Source organism: Triticum aestivum, chromosome 2D, assembly GCF_018294505.1.
Source record: "Triticum aestivum cultivar Chinese Spring chromosome 2D, IWGSC CS RefSeq v2.1, whole genome shotgun sequence".
NCBI lineage: Eukaryota > Viridiplantae > Streptophyta > Magnoliopsida > Poales > Poaceae > Triticum > Triticum aestivum.
In genome coordinates, this window is record NC_057799.1 from 627,308,875 (window position 1) to 627,319,482 (window position 10,608).

Below are 10,608 nucleotides of genomic sequence, written 5' to 3' on the forward strand. Positions count from 1 at the left end.
CACCGCGGAGCCATAGTCCATTGTGGTGAAGCTTCGTGGTGTCATTGGGAGCCTCCAATTAAGTTGTGGAGATTGCCCCAACCTTGTTTGTAAAGGTTCGGTCGCCGCCTCCAAGGGCACCAATAGTGGAATCACGGCATCTCGCATTGTGTGAGGGCATGAGGAGAATACGGTGGCCCTAGTGGCTTCTTGGAGAGCATTGTGCCTCCACACCGCTCCAACGGAGACGTACTTTCCCTCAAAAGGAAGGAACTTCGGTAACACATCCTCATCTCCACCGGCTCCACTCTTGGTTATCTCGTGCCTTTACTTGTGCAAGCTTATTTGTGTTATATCCCTTGCTTGCTTGTGTGCTTGTTGTTGTTGCATCATATAGGTTGCTCACCTAGTTGCATATCTAGGCAACCTACTTTGATGCAAAGTTTAAATTGGTAAAGAAAAACTAAAAATTGTTAGTTGCCTATTCACCCCCCCCCCCAGTCAACTATATCGATCCTTTCAGAAGGATAAAAGTATTCTTTTAAAAATCAATGTGTTTTCCTGCAATATTTGTCTTAGTGTCCTTTATAGATATTTGTCCGCGCGGTTTATTTCCGGTTTTATATCAGCTTTCGTGAGCCTCCCGGCACGCATATGTTATAAAAAATTATTATTTTAATATCATCTTTTCCTGCTATATTTATTTTACTGTTGGACAACTTTGGTAGAGAATAAGTAAATGTTGAAGATGTGTGAATTTGCCTTTTCTATATAATATATATAATGCATTAGTATTCTCCCTGAGTTTAAGGACACATGATAACACAATGTATATCACCGCTTTGTTCCAAAAATGTTAAAACTTTTGTAATGAGAAGAGAACATTTGCAGACGGTGGCATGTACGGTGACATACTACATATGATCCCATTTTTCAGCACATGTAAAGGCACCACATCATCATAATTTTTTTATTTTTTATGTTTTAGCAACAAATTATTCTGCCAAAGCTAGAAGATCATGGGGGCACCCCATCATTGTCAATCTTTATTTTTGTTATAAAAAATCCTGCCACTGAAACCAGAAGATCACGAGGCTTCTAATTTTGTCCTCGACAAATTTATTGCTATAAATTCTTGCAGCAATCTAAGTGGTATTATCTAGTGTTGTAAAAGCTTAGGATTTTTCAAGGATGGTACTTATATAGATATATTTTTTGCAGAATATAGATATTTTCAATTTGACACTTTTTGGAATAAACAAATGGCTATCCTTGATTCCAATGAATTTCATATTCACACGGTCTCACTTTATATTCTTTCATCGCCGTGTCTACCATTGTGTGTCTCTCCTATATGACATCCAAACAACATGTGTGAAATTTTCATGCCAGTTTTTTCGTACATGTATTTTTTTAAACTTTTTTTGACATAAATGTTTTTTTGACATAAATGATATTCACTAGTTGTAGCTTTTTGAGTTTCTGTCCGCGTTCAAATCGGGGCCTATATTTTAGGCCCATACACAATGGGTTTTAGCTTACCACTCTCTCTGGAGGCCCAAGCACACCGGTGAGCGACCAAATTCTCTTGCGCACACAGCGGCGCGCGACGGCGAACCTCTCGGGAAAGAAAAAAAGCGACGCGACGGCGCTGGAGCCGGCGGCCACTCCACAACGCGCTGACGGGAACAAGCGGATCAAGACCAGGTGCACCGGCCGTGCCCCCTGCTCCGCGACGGTCTTCACCGGTGCCGTGGGGATCGTGCCCTCTGCAGCCGACTTGTAAGCATTCTCTGGTCCTCACCCGCACTTGAATCTCCGAATGTGGCCGGGGAGCTGTCATTTTGGGAGCTTTTTAGCATTTCGAGCACGGAGTCTAATTAGAGCCGATGGTATGATTGAATCATGATCTAGAGTTCAGGATAGTTTTGCAGCTCAGGCATTGGGATGAGGCCGGCACATGTTATTGTCTAGCAGCTGTATGATGAAATGCTTAAGCTAGATGCTGCGATTGTAAAAGTGCTTTCTTCCATGATTGTTCGAGCTCTTTCTGCCTTGGATACTTCTGTGTTCTGCTGTGGCCAATGTGCGTCACTACTCACTAGATATTGGCTTGGGTCCAATATGAATATCTGTGTGTTTTGGCCTCTTGTTTTGCTGCAGCATTGCCAGTGGTCACTCACAGAATTGGTTTACCTCACGGATTATTTTCCATCAGGTTTTGCACTTATGGCAGTTTGGACTCCTATGATCAAGTAAATCATGCGGGCAAAGCTTCGGATGGGATTTGCTCCCTTCCTTTCAAAGCTTTACATCTCCACCTGCCGGACATCCTCACTACCTCCATCTTCATCGAGCTCGGTAATACAACCATGGCTTTTTATTGGCCTCGGTAACCCCGGTGAGAAGTACCAATCCACCAGACACAATGTAAGTTCTACTTCTCATCTTTTGTTTGGAATTCAGTGGCTCGGCTTTATTCTCAGAGCTCTTTTGTGTTGTTTCGCCTTGCAGGTTGGGTTTGATATGATAGATGCATTTGCAGAGTCTCAGGGCATATCCCTGACAACGCATCATTTCAAAGCACTATTTGGTGAAGGTTTGGCTCCATCTGTATATCCCTCAGAAAGTAATGCATATTCTGTTTTCAAAGTACAAAGAGTTGAATTGAATTAAAGTTCCGGCCTTCCGCAGTGGTGGTAGATGGTGTCCCTGTTTTGCTTGCCAAGCCTCAAACATACATAAATCTGAGTGGTGAATCTGTAAGCAACAGTTTTGGAAGACTTCTTCAAATTTAATACTATACATATTTTCCTTCCTATACATTTTTCATGCGATGCAGTTCATTTTGACTGGCTTGACCGTGAACCATGACAGCATGTTAAATGCTTGTGACGCTGACACCCCTCTGTTTTTCCTTTTCTTATTACAGGCTGGTGCACTTGCTGCCTATTATAAACTGCCACTTCACCGTGTCATAGTGGTAAGCGCTTGTTTTCTAATCTTCATCGGCGCCACCTTATGTGGTGATCTGATTTCTCTGTTTTTTGAGTCTTAGGCATATGATGACACGGACCTGCCGTGTGGAGTTCTCCGTTTACAACCTAAAGGAGGATATGGACGTCACAATGGGTTGGTAAACCTTAACTTTATGTGCTCTCTGAAAGAGTTTTATTCCTGTGTCAGAAGATTCCAAAGGGAAAACCATGTGTTCATGCGTTGTGTTTAAATACAGAAATAATGAAAAGCATATATCTGTAATTTATCAGTTTAAAATTTCAGATCGTTGTCTTGGACCTCTAATCTAGTTTGTTGGTATTCCCTTAGAAGATACACTGTTTCAGTGAACTGGTAATCATTATGCAAATTATCTTTGAGAAACAGAGATTGCCAGAACTTCTCTTCTGTTCTGTAGATTTTTTTACAAGTGGGAAAGCTTGTTCATTTCATTGATAAAGCAGGTGTACCATCTTAGTAATTATACTTCATGTTAGTTGTTGTATTCCTGAATGCACACGTTTCTTCTTTTCATTTCATCATGCCACCATGATCCTTTTAGTGCACTTGTTTCTACTTGCCATTTAACAGACTTTGACATTTAGTCAGCTACTGAAAATCATCTTCCAAACATGAGCACTCTTTAATTAGTGTCATAGAATTCTCCATCATTAAATTTGGTATTTGCGTATGGATGCAGACCATTGGCACTCTGAAATCTGTGTGTGTTCTGTCAGATGAGGGCTTTTTTTTATCTTGACAGGAAACATTTACCTTGTTAGTTTATCAGGTTGAAGAGTGTGATCTATCATTTTCGCAAGAACCGGGAATTTGGTCGATTAAGGATCGGTAGGTTTGACAACAGCAGGATTCAGATTTTATTTTCCTTTTCTGGACAAAAAAAAATTCATAGTTTGGCATATGTAGGAATTGGACGACCTCCTGGTCAGATGGATCCCAAAGCTTTTGTGCTTCAGAAGTTCAATAAGACTGGTCGGGAACGGGTAAATCTTTATTGCTTTTACCATGTAGTTCCAGTTTAATGCAATGCTTCTTTTTATTATCGTGTCTTATTTGTTATTAACTCTTAATAAACTAATTTAAAACTCCTTCATTTGTTCTGTGGTTCCATGGTCATGTCCATTAATCTGCTAGGACAGGTATGACCAAACAATATTGTATAAGCAAGCTCTTGATTTAATATGATTCAGTTAAACCTTGGTGAGTTTTTGCAAAGTTTCTTGCAAGTGGCAAACACCTTACTTATACCGGCAGTTTTAATCGAGTAGCCCATTTTATGACTGCATTCGTCTGTTGCCACCATTTTTAGTACTCCAGAGTCAGCAATCAGAGGAATCCTCGACATTCAGATGGTTTCCAAAACTTAAATTGTGTGATCAGTGTATTCTGAGACAAGTGAATTTAACCATATCATCTTCATATGATCGAACTAGATGCACATAGACATAGATATTGTGCTTCAAACTGAACATAGTCTGACTGACTGACTGGAGGCGTGTTGGGCGTTCCACACTTGGCCGAAAGAAACATACTGAAATAAGCTTATATATTGAGTGCCGCATACATCAACCGGAGGCTTATTGTGTTTTGTGTCTTCCTGTTTTGAACCTAGATTGATTCGGCCATAAAAGAGGGTTGCGACATTCTGAAGATGGTGGTGACCAAGGGTCTGACGGAGGCGGCGAGAGCGTCAAACGTGGATCAGAAGTACAAGCATCTGGTCTCACATGACCAGCAGCTGTAATTGAAAGATGGCTACAAACCGCTTGGGCCTGGAGAAATACTGTATGTATGATTTGCTGTAAGCTCTGATGTGCCTGTTTTCTCCTAGAGTTCTTGACAGGCCCCATTCCAAATGTGCTTGTGTGGCAAGACTTAGGCATGAACAATGTGGATCTGGACGTTGTACGGGCCGGGGACCTTCGTCCCTATCTCCTGTCGCAAATAAAACTTGGCAGAAGTGTCGGCCCCCTTTTACTACAATCTGATCTCTCCACGTAGGAAACGCAGATCACTCGCAGGTGCCATTCAAAACGCAGACCCTAGAAATGGCATGAAAAAGGCAGACCAGCAATATGTCGGCTTAGTGCCATTCAAAATTCAAATCCTATGATCTTATAAAGAATCCCAGCCCAAAGAAGTCTCCAGCTGAGAAGGATGGGCAGATGTGTTTTCCCTTTGCTGTACGTGTGAGTATGGGAGCAATTCCATTCAAAGTTTTCAACAAGGAGGGAAGCACACTGGACTGGACTGGACTGGAGCAGCAGCAGCAGCAGTGCCTGTGGTGTGGGCATGGCAGTGTCACCTCGCCCACACCAACACGTCTCATCTCCAGTGAGTCACAGACCAATACTACCATGATGACCACCCGGCACTCGCAAGGGGCAGACGATCGATGGATGGAAAAGATCACGGCAGGCACACCACTGCCAGTGTGTGCCTGTGCCGTGGGGTACCGCTGCCGGTGTCCCTAGCTCGCTGCTGCCACTGCTCCGCGCACGATCCCAGTGATCTCCCTCCAGCCGCGTCTGCCACACGGACCCCGGCTGCCCTGCCCACACCAATGCTCCGTCCGTCCGTCGGGGTCGGGTCGGGCCAACCCACACGGCGCGCGCTGCCACCGCCCGGCCCAAACCATGCACCAGTGCGTCCTCCCGGAATCCAAAGCCACCCATGCGTGCTCGGCAGCGGCGATCCGACCCCAGGGCTGGCCGCCTCATCACCGGGGTTAGTGCTACGCTAACCCTCTGCTTTTACTGATCCCGACCCGACCCAGCCCCACCCCCACTGGCTCTGGGTGCAGCGCGGCCGGGGAAGAAGGCGTCTGTAACACCATCAGCACACACACCATGCATGCAGATGCAGTGCAGTTACCCCGTGCAGCCACAGTGTCACACCACGCGCTTCTCCGTCGGGTCAGCTCTCATCCCTCGCGTGCATCCCTGCATGCACCGGACGCGCCGGTCCGGTCCGTGTCATCACGGACTCACCAACAGCGAGGTTCCTCCTCGTTTTCCCCCTTGGCCCCTTCCTCCCTCCCTCCCGCCCTCGGAAAAGACCAGTCGCCCCGCCGGCCGGGCGTGCGCCAGCAGAGTTACAGTCAGTCTTACAGCGAGGCTACCAGGGAACAGTGCCGGTTTTGGACGGGCCATTACGGCTCCACCGATCTCCATCTCTCTCTCCCGGGGATCCACACGCTCGCCCGGTAACGAGTGAAGAGGCCTTTCCGAGCACTCCCACGGTGCTTGCTCCTAAGTACGCCGCAATTATTCAGCGATCTTGACCGGGGTTTGCTATAGCCCATAGCTGCGTGCATGCGTGCATGCATAGATCCACGGATTGTGGGGGGTGGGGGGAGATCGATGGATCAATGATCAATCATGCAGCTTATAGCCTCCTAAAAGCATTAAGCTCCGAAAGGCAGAAAGAGCCATCGCCATTGCTGCTGATAGCTGGTAGGGCACCCGCCGTTTTGAGATGCATGGCACAAATGCCGGGCCATGCTGTTCTACGTAAGCACTGATGCATGGGTGGCAGCTCGATGGAAGCACTGCCGTCGTGACGCAACGGTCGGTGATCCACAGAGGAGGAGGATTCCTCGGAAACCCCGAATCATATTTTTGAAAATTCCACGGGCAAGGGACCGACCGCACCGGGCGGCCACTGCTGGACTGGTGCGCCGCGGCGGCAGCGTCTCGTGGAAATAGGGGAATCTCGACCCTCGCGCAGGGACGGCCGGCCGGGCCCTCTTGCCACTCCTAGATCGACAGGGCTAGGAAGAAGGGGAAGCAATGGCGGATTTGGGTGGTGGACGGGGACGCATGCCTGCTCCGGCCGGCCTACCCCTCTACGCCTAGTGCGAGAGGAGAGGAGGGGGATGGTGCGTGGAGTGGCGTGCGGGGTGAATTATGGACGAATGATTTGGAGGAGGCGCCAAAAGCTGGGGAGCGCGGGAGCCTCGATTGGGGTCGATCCGCAGGGGACCATGGACATCAAAGCTTTTCTCAAGATAGATTTGTGGGTGCGCGCCATCTGCGAGTGCATGCGAGGTGGGGGCCTCCGCCGTGGTGCGAGTGAAGATGTGGTGTTTTCGAAATGGATGGACCATTCGATCATTTGTGCTTACCAACACCGTGAGAGACCGTGAGTGGTTATTTCATGCCGTGCCTCTTCCGTTGGGTCTTGAGGAAGAAGATCCCAGTCCATGGCCGAGTATTTTTTCAGTCGTTTCCTTCTTGTGTCAAGAATGAGGGACTGGCCAGGGTCCCTGCACCCTTCCCCACCCCAAACCGTTAAGTTTCTTACTTGCCTACGCCGGCTGCTGTCCGCTGCAGCTCGCTCCTGGCCGAGGCCTTGCCGGCATCCCCAGGCCTCGCTTCGCTCGCCCGGGCGCCGCCAGTCGCCTCCTTCCTTCGCTCCCGAAATCAACTGACCCTAGTTCTATTTCAGGCCACACACACATTCTTGTGACACAATATTAGCGTCACGGTTGAATCTTCGCGTCTTCGGACACTGATGAACATATTCAGTGCAACCCATCACTGGAGCCCGGCAATAGCCCGAAACCATAGTCAAGCGCATAGTTAGTGGTAGAATGCTAGATTCAGTGGTGTATGTGCCTAACTGCCTATGGAGCAAGATGTTTTTAGCAAACAACATCATAGATGGTATTGTAGTCTTCCCATCGGCCCACCTCCCTAAAAGATTAGTTGGTTATTGGCATTATGTTTCCTTTTTTTAGGCAGCGAACATCACATACTAAGCAGTATTATGTTTTCCTTTTTTTTTTGGTGGGTGCGTTGTGGTGGATGTTGTTGGAAATATGAGCAATTTACCAAATGATTTTATTAACAGAAATACTAGATAAAGCATGACTAATATAGCCGCGATAAAGCAAGTCATGCAATCTGACGGAGAGAAAGTAAATAGCATCTGCATATATGAACTTGAACTAAACACATCTAGAACAGACACTAGATGAAGTTGCATATATGAAGTAGAACCTATCATATGTAGGGCAGAAACTAGAGTAAAGAACTGTGTTATGACATCTAACAGAAAGAGCAAGAACACGTACGGGACAGCAGCAGCAGAAGCACTCGACTTGGGGTCGACATCCTCTCCAGCCATGTCGTTGCTGAGGTAGTCGACGTCGGGGAAGAAGTCGTCGTCGGGGAAAGTAGTCGTCGGAATCCGTGATGAAGAAGCCAGTAGTCGCGCAGAGCGCTCCCCAAAAACCTCAAAAGGTGCGGTTCAGGAGGCTCATTCACGCAACCCGCGGCGCGTCGTGGCGAGGCGGGCGGCGAAGGAGGAGCGCACGTGGATGTCCCTCTTATTCTCATGCTCATACAAGTGGGGAAAGAACCTCCCTTATAAAGAGGTCCAACTCCCTCTAAACTAGCAATGTGGGACTAAACTTTTGTTCCACCTCTTGCCTTGCACAAATGGGCTGTGTGGGCCTCTAGGATTTATTAGGAATTTCTGAAACTGCTATTGGGCTAGGCCCAAAATAGAAAAAAATTCAACAGATGTGTGCACCACAATTATGCAAAGGTTGAGCATGAATCCATTGTGCTTCACCTTGATGCAATGTTATAAGTCGATAAAACACACTCTTTTAAAGAAGTTGTATGACCAGAGATCTTACATGAACATGCCCTCGCCCCGCTTTATAGATAAAACACAAACTAAAATACACGGTCGAATGATACAGGTTAGTGAGGGAGCCCTCTTAGAAAGCAGACCCTGAGATAACCGAACAATATAAACGCACACGGCTACATTGTCGAGAAATAATACATACATGCCTGGATACAACGCCAAGTCATGGCTAGTACACCTAAACTCCACGACAACACCCTTCAGAGGGGAAACAACGCAAAGTGTTGCCGCTGCCTAGTCCGACATGGACAAGGGTCTTCACCCGGAACCCTGACACAGAGAGAAGAACTACAACGATGCCCTCAAGAGGATAACAACAGCGCGGAGTTTTCATTCGGCAGCCCACCCGTGCCACCATGAGGCACCCAGGAAACCACGACGTGCACCAGCCTCCAAATTCGGATCAGGGCGACGCTCCTGCTAACGAGAAAGAACGAGCCCGAGCCACCCCCGGCTACACTCTCGCCGCCCAAACGACCAAGAGGCATAGCCACCACCGTCAAGCCAACCATGTGGACCGCCCTCCTAGACCGCCGCCCTGGCATCCAAGGCCCAAGACACCAACAGCTACGCACGTCACCGTGCACCCACCCATATGTATGTATAGCGTCCCATGTTAGGTCCCAACCCGTATAATGCAGGAGAATTTTATCTGATTTTATTTTGAAAATATTGTGATGACAACAAAAAAAGAATAGTAGAAAGGAAGAACCGAAGTGTTGAACATGAAGCATCACCTAGACAATAGCTTGACCGATCAAGAAACCTAGATTCATCCATATAGTACACATGATGTGTAAGAGCATCTATAGCTGGACATAGCAAATATGACTCCTTAGACGCTCACGGACACGCCCGGTCAGTGACCGGGCATGTCCGATTTGAGCCCCTATTTATCTGTCCGCGCAGCCACACTTCTCATTTTTCTTCTTATATATCCGGTCCATTGCACGTGATTGATGAAGATGAAGAGAGAGAAGTAAAAGAATGAATAAAGAAACAGAAAAGGTGGTCCGCGTTGGGGTCACGTCCTACGTGGCGGAATGACCGGGCGCGCCCGGTCGCGTCCGCGAGCCCTCATATCCTCCCCATATTTGAGATGGATATGAGGGTTGGCAGACAGCCCGAGTGTATAAGGATGATATGAGGTGTCCGATTGGGTCGCGTTTTTCCTTCTCTCTCTTGTCCGGTCACTGGCCGGGCGCGTCCGCAGGTGTACGAGGGATGGTTTGAGGAGTCCGGCTGTAGATGCTCTACTATTTTCATCATATTACAACTAGTTCATCGTATAGTAATTGATATAAAACTATGAAGACTTTTTTTGCGGGTATAAAAACTGCCAAGTGATGTAATGGTATTGATTTCGTGTTGTGAATGGTGATATATTTTTCCATGTAGTTGGTCAAACTTTAAGTTTGACTATCAACAAATTTTATATGCACACTAAAAAGAAAATGGGTGAGTATATGTTCATCATATTTACTTTCAAACAAAAAATCTAACAATTATTGTCAATCCGCTACTCCGAAAATCAGATATTTGCATTAGATTACTCGTAGAGGTCGAGAAATGGTCGAATTTTTCCACGAAAGAAATGCATGGTTATCTGCAACATGGTTACACGTACCTGCGCTATTCTGTCTGAATAAGAAGTGTTGAGTTACATATGGGTTTCGTACAGGGGTGTCTGAATAAGAAGTGTTAAGTTACACATGGGTTTTCGTACAGGGGTTAAACTTACCCCATGCCGTGCTTTCAGCGGGATCACGAACTCGCGACGTAGATCCAACAAGAGAAGTACGAAGTCGCGAGTCTGATGAACTGTGGAGGCGTCAAGAGTTGTATGGAGGCTCCCTGTGCACAGGCATGGGCCTCTGTTCACCACTTCTGTAGACACATGCTTCATTTGGAATGGCCTGGCACGAAGGGACGATTCATCGACCACTGTTC

The 10,608-nt window shown here is 46.9% G+C and overlaps 1 protein-coding gene across 2 annotated transcripts; it reads left to right on the forward strand.

The window, feature by feature from the left end:
* Window positions 1–1,536: 1,536 nt before the first annotated feature.
* Window positions 1,537–4,974, forward strand: LOC123050562 (peptidyl-tRNA hydrolase, mitochondrial). 2 transcript variants are annotated; one of them, XM_044473342.1, is made up of 9 exons: window positions 1,537–1,761; window positions 2,198–2,409; window positions 2,494–2,578; window positions 2,674–2,741; window positions 2,912–2,962; window positions 3,038–3,115; window positions 3,740–3,825; window positions 3,904–3,980; window positions 4,610–4,974. In XM_044473342.1, the coding sequence occupies exons 2-8, from the start codon at window positions 2,242–2,244 to the stop codon at window positions 3,962–3,964; spliced, it is 597 nt and encodes a 198-aa protein (XP_044329277.1). In that variant the 5' UTR covers window positions 1,537–1,761; window positions 2,198–2,241; the 3' UTR covers window positions 3,965–3,980; window positions 4,610–4,974. The 2 variants fall into 2 exon arrangements, with proteins under 2 accessions (XP_044329277.1, XP_044329276.1); XM_044473341.1 differs by having other exon boundaries at window positions 3,038–3,111; window positions 3,767–3,825.
* The last annotated feature ends 5,634 nt before the right edge of the window (window positions 4,975–10,608 follow it).

Bases quoted from the DNA above. Each gene is read 5' to 3' on its own strand.
- LOC123050562 (XM_044473341.1), top strand. From the start codon at position 2,242: ATGCGGGCAAAGCTTCGGATGGGATTTGCTCCCTTCCTTTCAAAGCTT. The intron at 2,410-2,493 runs GTAAGTTCTACT...TTCGCCTTGCAG, and splicing joins ACCAATCCACCAGACACAAT to GTTGGGTTTGATATGATAGA. The intron at 3,826-3,903 runs GTAGGTTTGACA...TGGCATATGTAG, and splicing joins ATTTGGTCGATTAAGGATCG to GAATTGGACGACCTCCTGGT.